The sequence below is a fragment of the Gorilla gorilla genome, chromosome X (assembly GCF_029281585.2).
Source record: "Gorilla gorilla gorilla isolate KB3781 chromosome X, NHGRI_mGorGor1-v2.1_pri, whole genome shotgun sequence".
Lineage (NCBI taxonomy): Eukaryota > Metazoa > Chordata > Mammalia > Primates > Hominidae > Gorilla > Gorilla gorilla.
In genome coordinates, this window is record NC_073247.2 from 121,476,123 (window position 1) to 121,491,465 (window position 15,343).

General features: G+C 39.4%; 2 protein-coding genes across 7 annotated transcripts in view; one reads left to right on the top strand and one right to left on the bottom strand.

Moving 5' to 3' along the window:
* Nucleotides 1-11,717, bottom strand: part of ACSL4 (acyl-CoA synthetase long chain family member 4) — a 92,516-nt gene extending 80,799 nt beyond the window's left edge. Inside the window, exon 1 of one of the 6 annotated variants that reach the window (XM_019019525.3) lies at nucleotides 11,005-11,717. The gene's annotated coding sequence lies outside the window, so the exon portion shown is untranslated. The remainder of the gene's footprint in view (nucleotides 1-11,004) is intronic. The other 5 variants (XM_019019528.4, XM_019019526.3, XM_019019527.4 and 2 more) reach the window with 5 other exon arrangements.
* Nucleotides 10,335-12,214, top strand: LOC109024752 (translation initiation factor IF-2). The gene has a single exon (XM_019019530.4). The coding sequence runs from the start codon at nucleotides 10,884-10,886 to the stop codon at nucleotides 11,451-11,453; it is 570 nt and encodes a 189-aa protein (XP_018875075.2). The 5' UTR covers nucleotides 10,335-10,883; the 3' UTR covers nucleotides 11,454-12,214.
* Nucleotides 12,215-15,343: the final 3,129 nt, after the last annotated feature.

Sequence of the window (15,343 nt, forward strand, 5' to 3'; positions counted from 1 at the left end):
AAAAACCCTTCAACAAAAGTAAGATATTTTCACCTCTAAGTCCTACAGCATAAACCCAGAGGAAATTATAATGGGTCTTCAGCAAATTTGTTTAACAAATACTTCTAGATGACAAGAGAAAGTAGCATACACACATACTTGCCCAAATCAAACTTAATTCTCTGACACAGTTCTCCTAATAATCAATTTGATAAACCACAAACTGAGATATCATAGAAAAAGGTTATGTTGCCACAGATACCTAGATTTTCTTTACTTTTATAAGTTGCAAAAGAATACAACTACACACACCTCTACCAAAAACTAGCCACAGCAGTTGGTTTTTCTTTGAACAAAAATAACCATTCAGGTTCAGTGTTTAATTCTTCGCTAAAATCAAACTCCACCCAAAAAAAGCTTCCTAATGATATTTTAATATATTGCACTTTTACGTCATCATTGATAACTACAATGTAAATAACATGTTCATAGTTAAATTCAAAACAGAACTGAACTGATTCAACATTAAAGACTTTAAAATTCCTTGGTTATTTACTTTGGTGACCATGACTTTTTTTTTTTTTTTTAATTCTGGTTTGTCCTAGAAACCAGTTATTTTAACTAAAACACTGTATTTACATGGCACGATGTTGGCCTTTTCCCACCAGATGTCTTTTTCACTTACTCGGAGTTACTGATGCTGCAAGATGCTCACAATATACTGTCGAGTTAAGCAAGTTACAAATCAGTATGTACAGTAAAAACCCATTTTTGTAGAAAGGTGATATATGTGTGCACATGTGCATGCAAGTGTCCATACATATAAGCACAAGCATATATACCAAAAAGTTGACAATGGATGTTTCTGGGTATGAAATTACTGTTTTTATTCTTTTTTATACTTATATTTTTGGTGTCAAAAATTTAGAAAATACCAATACTTCATCGATAGCAGAAAACATCATTTTTTAAAAAACCTGAGTGTTCAGTACAAGGCATTAATTACATTTACAGTAGAGTGTTGTTGTAGAATGAAGGAATCCTATTATAAGCATCCTCCAGTGTGCAAATGTTTCATATTAGTAATCTGCATACCTACTACCAAAATAGTAATTGTATTTTGCTATAATAGTAATCTGCATACCTACTATCAAAATTGTAATTGTAAATTATAATATATAATATAGAATTGTATAGAGAAAAAGTAAAACTATACTGCCCTCCTCTAACACCACTCTCTTTTCCTCTAGGGATAATTACTCTTGATGTGTATCAATCAGATTGTTTTGTATTACCCATACACATGATAAGGGTTTATTTTTAGATAAGTGGAATTATGGTATACAACTGTTCTTTGACTCCCTCCCCTTCTCTTCCCCTGCTTAACAGCATACTTTGGAACTTCTATGTCAGTGTATATATGTCTAACCAAGAGGCTTTTCTTCTTTTTTTATTTAATAACTCAATGGTATTCCACAGTATAACTTATCATTATTTAAATCATTCCCCTACTGATGGATATTTAGGATACTGCCAAATTTTCACAGTTACAAACAGTTTCACTGCAGCGAAACCTTATACACAGTTTTATACACATGTAATATTTCCCTAGAATTGTTTTCTAATAAAACTATTGGGTCAAAATGTATGCACATTTAAAAATGAGATGATTTTGGTATTCTTCAGCAAAGAGTTATACATGTGAACTCTCATTAACAGTGTATGCAAATGCCTATTTGTTAAAAGTGGATATTAAGTTCTTGCCAATCTGTCTGGTGAAAAATGGTTTACATTTCCCTAATAACCAGAGTGAATTTGAACATCTTTTCTTTTTTATTCACCAGTAGTTCTTTTCCTGGGAAATGCCCATGTACAATCTTCTGCCACTTTTTGCTTTTTGTAGTGGGTACCTTTCTCTTATTGATCTTTAGGAGCTCTTTATATATTATGGATATTATGCAGTAGAAACCCTTTTATCTAATGTGATTTAGAACAATTGGTTATGTAATTTAAAAGGTTAATTTCAGGTAAACGATCATAAAAATATGCATGGCAAACATTTCACCTTCCTTTCGTCAGTGGTATATATATACTCATTCAACAAACTTTTTGTGTGTGTGGTTTTGGCTTATTTATTTTGGGGGGGCTTTTTGTTTTTTTGTTTGTTTCTGAGACAGGGTTTTGCTCTGATGCCCAGGCTGGAATGCAGTGGAGTGACCTTGGATCGCTGCAACCTCTGCCTCCCAGGCACAAGCTATCCCCCTGCCTCAGCCTCCCAAGTATCTGGGACTACAGGTGTGCATCACCATGCCTGGCTAATTTTTGTTTTTGTTTTTTTGAGACAAGGTCTCACTCTGTCACCCAGGGTGGAATGCAATGACGTGAGTGATCATGGTTCACTACAACCTCCACCTACTGGGCTCAAGCAATCCTCCCACCTCAGCTTCCCCAGTAGTTGGAACCATAGGCACATGGCACCATGCCCAACTAAATTTTTGTATTTTTTGGGCTGGGCGTGGTGGCTCACGCCTGTAGTCTCAGCACTTTGGGAAGCTGAGGCAGGCAGATCACTTGAGGTCAGGAGTTTGAGACCAGCCTGGCCAACATGGCGAAACCTCATCTCTACTAAAAATACAAAAATTAGCCGGGTGTGGTGGTGGTCACCTGTAATCTCAGCTACTCGGGTGGCTGAGGCAGAAGAATCGCTTGAATCTGTGAGGCGGAGGTTGTAGTGAGCCGAGATCACGCCACTGCACTCCAGCCTGGGCGACAGAGCGAGATTCCGTCTCAATAATAATAATAATAATAATTTTCTGTAGAGATGGGGTTTCACCATGTTGCCCAGGCTGGTCTCAAACTCCTGGCCTCAAGAGATCTGCCTGCCTTGGCCTTCCAAAGTGCTGGGATTACAGGCATGACCCACTGTACCTGACCTGGTTTTTTTTGTTTTTGTTTTGTTTTGTTTTTTTTATTTAAAGACAGGATCTCACTCTGTCTCCCAGGCTGGAATGCAGTGGTGTGATCATAACTCACTGCAACCTTGAACTCCTGGCCTCAAGCAATCCTCCTGTCTTAGCCTCCTGAGTGACTGGGGACTACAAGTGTGTGCCACCACACCCAGCTATTTTTTTTTTTTTTGAGACAGGGTCTTGCTATGTTGCTCAGGCTGGTCTTGAACTGGCTTCAAGCAATCCTCCTGCTTTGGCCCCCCAAAATGTTGGGATTACAAGCATAAGCCACCATGCCAGCCTCAAACTTTCTACATGGGGCCAAGAGGCCAAGACCTTTTTCTCTAACTCCAGGGCCATTGATTTTACATTTGACAAGTAATGTGAGTATAAAACCCTTTTAGATGGCTGGCGCAGTGGCTCACACCTATAATCCCAGCACTCTGGGAGGCCAAGGCGGGCAGATCATGAGGTCAGGAGATCGAGACCATCCTGGCTAACATGGTGAAACCCTGTCTCTACTAAAAATACAAAAAAATTAGCCAGGTGTGGTGGAGGGCGCCTGTAGTCAGGAGAATGGCGTGAACCCGGGAGGTGGAGCTTACAGTGAGCCGAGATCACGCCACTGCACTCCAGCCTGGGCAACAGAGCGAGACTCCGTCTCAAAAAATAAAATAAAATAAAATAAAATAAAATAAAATAAAACTCTTTTAGATTTTTATATTTTTCCACATATCTTGTATAGTCATCTTACCCACATCTAAGTGGACAGTATTTTTTTTTTGCAACTTGTTTTCATTAACTCTTCTCAAAACAATTTGTTTCATCATAATGAATCTAATGTAACCATCACCCAGCTTCAACAGTTATTCATATGTGCTGAATTGTGTTTCTTCCATACTACCCACAACCCACCTCCATCCCTCACCCCCTGTATAATGTTAAGCAAATCCCAGACATCATATTATTTCATTTGTAAATTTTCAGTAAAAAGAACTCCAATCTCCCCCACTCATATATTGTCAGGTTACAACATATTAAACAAATTACCTTTTAAAAACAAATCCAACCAGGCTGAGCACGGTGGCTCACGCCTGTAATCTCAGCATTCTGGGAGGCTGAGGCACGTGGATCACCTGAGGTCAGGAGTTCAAGACCAGCCTGGCCAACATGGCAAAACCCCGTCTCTACTAAAAATACAAAAAAAATTAGCCAGGCATGGTGGTGGGCACCTATAATCCCAGCTACTCGGGAGGCTAAGGCAGGAGAATTGCTTGAACCCAGGAGGTGGAGGTTGCAGTGAGCCGAGATTGCACCATTGCACTCCAGCCTGGACAACAAGAGCAAAACTCCATCTCAAAAACAAACAAACCAACAAACAAACAAAAAAACAAATACAACCAACATATACAGGTTTAGTAGTAAAAAAATTTACTGTACTGGTAGGTAAACAAGCACACTGGAGTACTGGAGATCAACCAACTAATACCAAGTATTCAGTGTACACTGTATTTTACAAAGGAAATAAAAATTATTCAATGTGGTGAGTCAATTAAGTGGAGGTCAATTAAAGCTTCTAATGCATATGTAGAAGCTTTTTCATTTTTATTTATTTTATTTATTTATTTTTTGAGACAGGGTCTCGCTCTATCACCCAGGCCAGAGTGCAGTGGTGCAATCATAGCTCTCTGCAGCCTCGACCTCCCAGGCTCAAGGGATCCTCCCACTTCAGCCTCTGGAGTAGCAAAGACTACAGGCACATGCCACCATGCCTGGCTCTTTTTTTTGGTTTTTGGTTTTTTTTGTTGTTATTGTTGTTGTTGTTGTTGTTGTTGTTTTAGAGACAGGGTCTCACTATGTTGTCCAGGCTGGTCTCAAACTCCTGGGCTCAAGCAATCTTCCCACCTTGGCCTCCCAAAGTGCTGGGATTATAGGCGTGAGCCGCAGTGCCCAGCCATCACTTGTCTTTTTAACTGGGTTATGATGTCTTACACTTTCCAGAACATTTTTTTAATATATACTTAGATTTTTAAAATATATTCTTAAGTTATTTTTGTGTATGATGAGAGATGGAGACTTATTACTTTCTAAATACACAGCCACCTGTCTTTACTCAATTTCCATTTTCAACATCACACTTAGAACACTTAAAAGAACTAAAGTGTCAACTGCTTCGTTATAAAAAAGGAAGTTGTACAAACAAAATAATAAACCAACAGTCTAAGCTCAGTTTCATAGGCTCTTACTACTATGTACTTAAAGATCACATAGCAGTTTCAGGAGCAAAAACACTACCATGCCTGGCTCTCTTATTACCGCTACGGCTCACAACAGGGTCTCCAAAAGACATCATAGACTGCATAGAAGTCTATCTGCAGCTTACTGATTGTCACACATGTAAATTCACATTCACATTTAAATAACCCACACTTAACAACAAAATCAACCGTCTCAACTCTCTATGCATTCCTTATTGCTGCTCCTAGACCACAGTGCTTTGGAGACTTAGTAAAGAAAATGAATGCACTCTCCTGAATCACAATATCACCTGGAAATGTAACCAGAAGGTATAAAAAGTCAGGGTAGTCTGTTAAATTGTGTGTGTGTGTGTGTGTGTGTGTGTGTGTGTGTGTGTGTGTGTGTAATCAACAACTTATAAGGTTACCTTATCTCTGGGATCAGCACTTTTTCTGTAAAGGTCCAGAGAGAAAATTGGCTTCACGGGCCATAAGGGCTGTTTCAGCTCTGATGTTGTATTGTGAATGCGGCCAGAAAACACATAAATTAATGGATGTGGCTATATTCCAAGAGAAGTTTATTTACAAAAACCGGTGGTGGGCAGGATTTGGCCACAGGCAGTATTTTGCCAGCCCCTGCCTTATACCAATGTTTTATCTTTTTCAAATAACAATCTGCTTCCCTCACTGCACACATATTTGAGTAAATATAGTAACACTGAAGGGACAAATAATTTCAGTACTGCCTTACAGAAATGAATATTCTCAAAATTAATCACTAACCTTTTCCTATAAGTCCTTCTCATATGAGCACATACATTTTTCAAAATATAAAACTGTAAACATCACCTTGAACCTAATATTTATTTCAAAAGACAGTTACAATGAGTGTCCTGTAGCTGCTATAAAAGGAAAAATGCAGTCTAGACAGTCAAATACAATGATCTTTTATTCATTATTCTCATAATCAACAGTGAGTAGAAAAGTCTGCTAAATACATGGTCATGAATCATAACTTCACTACTCAAAATGCAGAAGTAGACTTTCAAAGTACATTTAAATAAGAACACAAATTTGTTTTTTGGATTACTTACCAAAATCCTTGATGGAAAATGATACAGTTTTGCCAAAATATTTTTAATTTAGAAAGTGAAACCAAAAACCTCTTTAGCATATCATGCGTCTATTTAATTTTAAAATACAAATTTTAATGTTGCATTTGACAGCCTGGTGAGGTAGACATTATATTTTTAAGGCAGCCATTTTAATATAGTGAGAGCATGTGTGAATATGTATTAACATTCTAAGCCATTAAGGCCACTTGTTCACAGAATACATTTGAGCTCTAAAATTGTTGAAAGAGAAAATGCTCAAATAGCTTACAGAAATAATGGATGTTATACAGAACAGAAAGGAATCAAATTAAATAACAAAAGTTTGTAAGATTTCTTGACACCAAAAGCACAGTCCATAGAGGAAAAATTAATAAACTGGACCTCATCCAAATTAAAGCCTTTTGCTCTGTGAAATTCCCTGTGAAGAGGTTGGAAAGACAAGCTACAGACTGGGAGAACATATTTTCATACCACTACCTGACAAATGATTAGTATTAAGAATAAAAAGGCCGGGCGCGGTGGCTCACGCCTGTAATCCCAGCACTTTGGGAGGCCGAGGCGGGTGGATCATGAGGTCAGGAGATCGAGACCACCCTGGCTAACATGGTGAAACCCTGTCTCTACTAAAAATACAAAAAAAAAAAAAATTATCCAGGCATGGTGGCGGGTGCCTGTAGTCCGAGCTACTTGGGAGGCTGAGGCAGGAGAATGGCGTGAATCTGGGAGGCAGAGCTTGCAGTGAGACTGCACCACTGCACTCCAGCCTGGGCAACAGAGCGAGACTCCGTCTCAAAATAATAATAATAATAATAATAATAATAATAAACTCTTAAAACTCACCAGGTTAAAAAAAATCCAAATAGAAAATGGACAAAAGACATGAACTGACATTTCACTGAAGATACAGAGAATGGCAAATAAACACATGGAAAAATGATCAACATCATTGGCCATCAGAAAAATGCAAATTAAAACTAGCAGGATATATTACTACACACCTATGAGAATGGCTAAAATAAAAAATAGTAACAGCACCAAATACTGTCAAGGATGAGGAGCATTCACACATTCCTGGTGGGAATGTAAAATGGTACAGCCACTCTGGAAAATGGTTTGGCAGTTCCTTAGAAAACTAAACATGCAAGTGCTATACCACCCAAGAAGTACACTCTTGGGCATTTCAGAAACAGAAATTTATGTTCACACAAAATCCTGTGGACAACTGTTCCTATGAGCTTTATTCAAAATAGGCAATAAATAAATAAATAAATAAGTAAAACAAACAAAAACCCTGGAAACATCAGATGCCCTTCAAGAGGTGACTGGTTAAACAAACTGCAGTAAATCCATATTATGGAATACTACTCAGCAATGGAAAGGAACAAGCCATTGATAAAGGGTATATTCCTTGCACTAATCTCCAAGGAATTATGCTGAGTGAAGTAAAGTCAGTCTCCAAAGGTTATATACTGTGTGATTCATTTATATAAGCATTTTTGAAATGACAAAATTATAGACATGAAAAACAGATCAGTGGTTGCCAGGAGTCAGGGATGAAGGGAGATGGCTACATCTATAAAAAGACAACAAAAAGGATCCTTGTGGTGATGCAATTGTTCTGTATCTTGACTGTGGTAGTGCTTATATAAATCTACACATGATAACATTATGTAGAACTAAATACATACATGCAAATGACTGCATTAAAGCTGACGAAATCTGAGTAAGGTTGATGGACTGCATCGATTTCAATTTTGTAGTTGTGATGTTACACTATACTTATGCATGAGGTTATTATTGGGGGAAATTAGATAAAGCGTATTATTTCTTACAACTATATGTGAATCTACAACTATCTCAAAATAAAAAGTTAAAAGGGAAAGAAAGAGTATATAAGACCAGCCAGTGGTAGAAGTGGAAAAACAAAGCTTTTATTTTTGCTAAAGGCTCAGCAATTAAAAGCGAAAGGATGGAGAAAAAGGTAATGTCAAAGAGTCTACAGGCTACAATTAATAGAATCATCTCTTCCTCCCCTATGGAAACTTGACTTCTCCAGAATTTTGTTTGTCCTTGATTTGACTGTTGTTTTTTTTAATAAAAATAAGCTGGATGTACATCTGTCTCTCCACATGCCCCCCAACCATCTCCATCAGCCCAAAGTATAAACTCATAGAGTAGGGTTTGTCTTAACCATCATGTCCTGAGGGCCTGACATACATGACAGATGAAGGAAGAAGATAGTTGAATGAATTAATAAATGAATGAGATGCCCACATATTATTTTAAAGTTCCTAGCCAATTACAGTTGTAAGGCAGTATGTGAGTGCAGTGGCGCGATCTCGGCTCACTGCAAGCTCCGCCTTCCGGGTTCACGCCATTCTCCTGCCTCAGCCTCCCAAGTAGCTGGGACTACAGTCACCCACCACCACGCCTGGCTAATTTTTTGTATTTTTAGTAGAGATGGGGTTCCACCGTGTTAGCCAGGATGGTCTCGATCTCCTGACCTCATGATCCGCCAGCCTCGGCCTCCCAAAGTGCTAGGATTACAGGCGTGAGCCACCACACCCAGCCATTCCCTTATACATTTCTAAAAGCCATGGACATTTAAAAAATAGTGCGGTATAACACACATTTCACTTGCAAGCAGAAATTAACATAATACCCAACATTTGTAAAATGCTTCTGAGTTTATAGATTTTCACATATAATTATTTATTTAATCAGGATTAAGAACTAAGTATACGTAAATTGAAACCACTATACACAAACCTTTGAGAAAAACATTCTAGTCAACCGGTATAACAGGATTTATGACAGCCTTAACGCAAATTGCATTATATGTGTGTGTGTATACCTATATATACACGTGTGTATATATATATATATTTGTCATATATATTCATTATAAGAATATATCATTCAAATTGGGGGACTTGTGGATCATTTCAACAACCATAAAGACACTTATTTTACAGATGCAAAAACTAAGAGAGGTGAAGTGACTTGTTCAAGGTTAAATATATATCTAGAGTTGGGTCTAGAACCTGAGCCTCTCCAGAGTTCCGATTCATTTCTCTTGTCTGAATTGAACAAGACTCTTCTTTCTTCACCCATCTCACCCCTACCAAAAATACTGAAAGAAATATCTTAATCTAAATCACTTGTTTTTAAATAGGGGGTTTTCCAAAAAAAAAAAAACCCCACAAAATTGAATTTACTCAAGCTTTCAATTGCTGTATTACACCTTCCATGGATTTTTAGTTGTCAAATTATTTCTTATATCAGGACAATAAGGTACTTTATTCTAAGGTACAAGTATACTGACAGTTTAATGTTTCATCCCCCACCTAAATGGCAGAGAGTGTTAATTCTAACAAGAGTCTTACATGTCTTACACTTTAGCAGTTTCAATCAAAAGATGAGCTATTTTACAATTTAAGGAAGAGGCCTTACACTGTTAAAATCTTGACTGATATGCTCAATGGCAGTACCATCATTGAATCTCCACCTGCTGCCTTATGTATCAAGAACACTTAAGTCTTTCTTGTTAGAGACAAAATAAAAGAAAAACTAAGGTGACAAGCAACTATGAGAAATAAGGCTTTAATCAGGTTAAATTTGCATTACGCAGCCTGCATGAATTTAGAGGTCCTAGAATCAAAACACTAGAAGGAACCTTTAATATGCTCTAGTTCAACAGACTGATTTTTGCAGAAGAGGAAACTGAAGCGCTGATGAGACCATTAACTGATAAAGCAAACCGCTTACTTTTTCAAAGGGATTCATTTCAATGCCATTTTACCCTTATTTTGCATCTCACTGTTGTTTCTCAGAGCGACGATTGACCTTTTTTTAGGTGAAAAGAGCGAATAGAGCAAATTAATTTCAAGAGGGTGAAAAATGCCTTTGAAGGAGGAGATGCTGGAGTGAAGAGGAGAAATGACGTCTTATTTAAAATATGTAACCCCTTGATGGGGTTAGACAATGAATCATATTCTCCTAGATTTTTCTATGTCTATAGACATCAGCCACAGTTCTTTCGGGCACTCAAACGAGAGGAAGAGGAAGTGAATAAAGCTCATACTAAATATATAGCACCCACTGAAGGCAGGGATGTAGACAGAAAGAACGGGGGTGGGGGAAGGAAGGAAAGCACGCTTCGCCAGGATCCAGCTGTTTTTTAACATACCTAAGCCTACGGAAGCTAGGAAGATATCGGAAGCGACGGCATCCCTCAAATTCGAGAGGGCGGATGCCTCTAGGGCTAGAGAGGCTCCCTAGCCCTCAGTTACAGAGCGACTGGGAGGGGACAAAATGGAGTTGAGGTTTAGGGGCACCCTAAAGGTCGTTTGGAGGTCTAGCAAGCACTTCATGGTCTCCTCCGGAAAGGGCCATGGCAAAGCCTAGTACCCCGATCAGGAAGATGACTTCTGGCCCTCGGGATGCGGTGAGCGGCAGGAAGAGGCAGGCTGGGGTTCCGAGGACCCCAGACTCCATCACAGGAGCAGATACAGTGACCTCGGGAATCTTCTCCGCCCCAGCGGAGGCGATCGGATAGATAGCCCTGGCTCAAGGAAAAAAGCGAGCCGACTCCAGGAGCTGGAATGCCCACCCAACCTCCTCCCGGCTCAGGTGAGGTACGCCAGTCCCCCTCTGGAAATGGGGCCCTGGTACCGACAGGGCAGGGGTGCCGGGGCCGCAACCTCCCCATCCAGGGATACTCACCGGAGGGGCGGCCCACCGCGTCTTCGCAGCCGGCCGGCGCCTGGCACTCGGGAAGCTCGCAAAAAGGAACCGCGTGCCCGCTAGCGCTGGGACGAGGAGGAGCGCGCGGCGGAGGCCAGAGAAAAAGCCGCAGCGGCGCGCGCGCACCCGGACAGCCGGCGGAGGCGGGGCTCAGCGCGAGCCCGGAAAAGACGCGCCCGGAGGGGCGGGCGGAGCGGGGGCGCGCGGTGGTGTGGCAGAGCCAGCCGAATCGCCGGCTGCAGACGGCTCGGCCCACCCACGCGCCCGCCCCCGCTCGCCCGGGACGTCAGTCGAAAAGGCGGAGCCGAACGGGCTTCCCGGGGCGCGGGAGGGGCGCTGCGAGGAAGGCGAGGCGGCTAACGGCTCGCCTCAAGTTGTTGCTCCCGCTGGCGATCCGCTTCTGTCAGGCTCGCTGTTGGTGTCGTTGAGTGTGTTTCGGGATGTCCTTGCGCCTAACAGCAGTGAGGCGCAGAATTGGCCCAAGCCCTCACCTGCGGCTTGCTTCGCAGGACTCCACCCCAGGATAAAAGTTCCCCTCGGGTCATCTTCCAGCTGCCCTCAAAAGACACTCATTTTTGGGTTTCACTGCTCCTCGTTTAGAGAGCTATCTTAAACACTTTGACTAAAAGCATCTTGCTCCTGTAAGCCTGAACTAATGCCTCTCATCCATTTATCTTGCCTCTTACTGTGTTAAGATCCCCGCTCACTCCCACTGATGAAATATCACAAGGACGCAGGATTTTCACGTTGTCTTTCATTTCCACGATGGTATCATGGCAAAAAAAAAAAAACCCAACTGATAAGGAAAAGTCACCGCAGCTTTGTGACATCTTACTAGCCCTGATCATTGCTTATAAGCCGGTCATACGAATGCTGTTCCAACAGATGCAAGAAATTGCCATTAAAATTAAAATGCCAGCGAAGTATCTGAGGGCTTCAAAAGGGACAGACCATAATTGCAAATGAGGCCTGATAAACTGCCAAGAATATATCACCCAAAAAAATAAATCTCAAGAATTCTTCTAGTTCCCTGATGCGTAATGGTGAACTAGCTTCCTGTTCCTGATGGTAATTGACATTTCACTTCACTTGCTGATTTCCATTTTCCCATAGAATTACCATTTGTGCTTGTGTGTGTATATATGTGTGTGTGTATATATATATATATATAAAATGCCTTACCACCTGAGATTACAAGCTAGAGTAGTTCTTCAGTGTGCATCACAATTATCTGGGGTGCTTGTTGAAATGTAGGTACCTGGAGCTACAACCCCCAGGTATTTTGATTCTGATCTGGGTAGGGATAAGAAATTTGAATTTTTAATAAGCAGCCCAGGTGACACTAAAAGTGGTTAGCTGAGAGCACAGAGCTATAGTTTTTGTGTTACTACTCTAAAGCCATATTACCAATTCAATTTCCAAGAAACCCACCCACTTACATATAATATACCTATAAATATTGCTAAGACAGTCATGTAGCTTCCTTTTTCAAGATTGACCTACAAAGTTCAGTACTTCAAACAACGAGTTTAATTGTCATGTTTATTTTATGAAATCTTGTTTTAATACCAGAAATAAGCAATCATATGTCAGGTATGTAATTCACTGGGTAACTATGATGTACAGAGCACTATCACCTACAGTTGGGTTAACACAAATGAAATTGAAGAAATGAATATCGCTGTTCTCAATAAAGTTAGTGTCTAGTTGTGGAATTAAAATATAGATATAATACAAACCCAGTGTAGCACATAAATCAGTGTGCTGGATGAAGATGAAAAAGAACTTGTAATTAAAGAGTACTTTTGCCAGTTTCCTTTATTGTCAGTCTCTTAGCCCAGACATTTTCAATTAGGTAATTTCCTCTGAACAGTCTTCAGCTTACTGAAGTTCCTCCAGCTCTACAAGATATAAAGGAAAGAGATCACTATAGCCTGAAACTATCCGTTTTTTTGGTATACAAATGTGTGTATGATATACATATAGATATGTTTATCAGACCAAGAAACTACTTGGATTTTCAAGATCTCTTATTACTTAAGCTATTCATTAGTGTGTACAGTTCTGGCTGTCTTCATCACCTACCACATCTCACCTTCTTCCACATTTAACTGCACCCAAGTTGAAGAGGAAAGAAGAACTATACCTCCAAAAAGGAAACCAAGTATAACCACGCTATTTCCAGCTTTCCTTTTTCGGAGTCAAAACAAACCTTGCTTAATTTCTTGTCATCAGAAACCTTCCAGAAATTACTGCCCAGGAGCAAAATATTTCCCAAGCAGCTGTCTGACATTTTAAAGAGAACATTTGCAACGTTGTTTATTAGTTAGGAAGATAGGGTATTATTATCCCTGTTTCACAGATGAAGAAATAGATGCAGGTTAAGTGTCTTGTCCAGTCACACAACTAAGTAGTAACAGAGCCTGAATTTCCTACTACACTGCTTATGACTCCTAGACCAGGGTGCTTGCCACTACATCAAGCTGCCTCTGTAATGAGTCCTACCCAGAACTACCAACCCAATTAGAAATGGAGTAGATAAACGTATGGAAATGGAAGAGTTAGGAAAATGTACAATGCAATTGACAGATTCAAAATACAATGTAATAAGTACTAAAAGCATGAGAATTAGTCTGTTAGAAGCTAAACAGAATTTAAAGGACAGGTCTGTTAACAGGCACTGATATTTAGGCCTTGCCTGTTTTATTATTCTGTAACAAGAAGCTGAAACAGATAGCCAGGCTGCTCTTGGCATTAGTTATTTATGGAAGGGCAGAAAACAACTGTTCTTCATTGACTGTGTAACAAGCCTTTGCGTGTTAAACTTCACGGGTTTGTAGAATAATAATAATTTTCTCCTGTGGTCTAAATACAAGCAGCAGGGCTTCATAATAATATTTGCATTGACAAGTTGTGTTAGATTTTGTCATTAACAAACCTTATTTTTTGCAGACCCAACAACCAGGCCAAATATTGTCTTTAGTGGCTTGTGTTAAACAACCGGTGAAATCAGAAACCTACGTAGAAGATGATCTCACTGTGAACATAAATAATAACCTAAGCCACTCCTTTCAAAAATGATCAAAGGCATAGTAGCTACATCTAAATGTTATTTTTGAGAGATGATTTGTTTTTTCAAAATAACTATTTCTTTTCATTCTGGCACATTTTTCAGGTTTTTAAATTAATGGAAACACCAAAACAAATAGACATCTAGTGCACCCAGATAGGAAGACACAGTATTGTATGGAGTCAAGTTTTTCCAAATTAATCCGTCAAGACAGTGTGGTCCACATCAAAATCACAGCAGGATCTTAATGGAACTTAATTTCGGTTTCTCTCATGAAACTCATTTGTCCTTTTTAAAGATAACTACAACACCCTCTAAATAAAATACTCCACAGTTATCCTTGAAATTGTTTGTGCAACCTTCCCATAAAGAATCAAAAATAACAAAATATTTTTATTATCCATAAGGCCATGAGTATGTGAAAAATCTATTGTGGTTGTCATTGAATCTGTAAGAAAGTTGCCTTTGGTATATTTTTGCCCACTCTCTGTAGTGATTCTAGCCCAGTAATATTACAAAAAAAGATAGGTCATCAATTTCATAACTTGCCTTAAATCTCTTTTTATTATGCTTTCCCTTTAACATACAAAAAGCTTCCAATATGTCCTATTCTTAAAAGACCAGTAAAATAACAAAATTTTAAAATGTCCCTTACTCAAAATCTTCGACTATTAGTGCTGGGAAGCCACTTAGATGCAGAGTAGCAGGATGGAAACCATATGGGTTTGGACTTAAGCCAACCACCCTAGACCAAGTTATATAACATTTTCCTGAGCCTCAGCCTCTTCTGTAAATTGGGGATAATAATGGTACCTCATTCATAAGACTCTTCTGAGGGAGGATTAAATGAAATCATGCCTATAAAATTCCTGATTTATGGCAAGTGTGTATAAAATGATGGCTATTAATCACCAAGTTCTACCTCTTCATTTCACAGATGAGAAAAAGGAAGCTAGAACCAGAACAATCTTTCTCCAGATTCTCCTATTCAGTAACTTTCTTTACAACTAAGGACAAATTCCTTGAGAAGTGGTCTACAGCCACTTCATTCACTAAGTCACTATCTGACCTCCAAGTTAATCTCCATTCCCATCAATCCTACAAGTATTCCTATTGCTAATGCCGTCTATGAAATAGACAAACCCCATAATTATGCTTAAATAATTATGGGACTATTTCACTCTGAAACTGAGTGAATAGTCCCCACTGGGACTATTGGACTGATTAAACCTTTGGATATTTATTCAA

What these genes read in the sequence shown, in the direction of transcription:
- LOC109024752 (XM_019019530.4), top strand. Translation starts at nt 10,884, where the DNA reads ATGCCCACCCAACCTCCTCCCGGCTCAGGTGAGGTACGCCAGTCCCCC.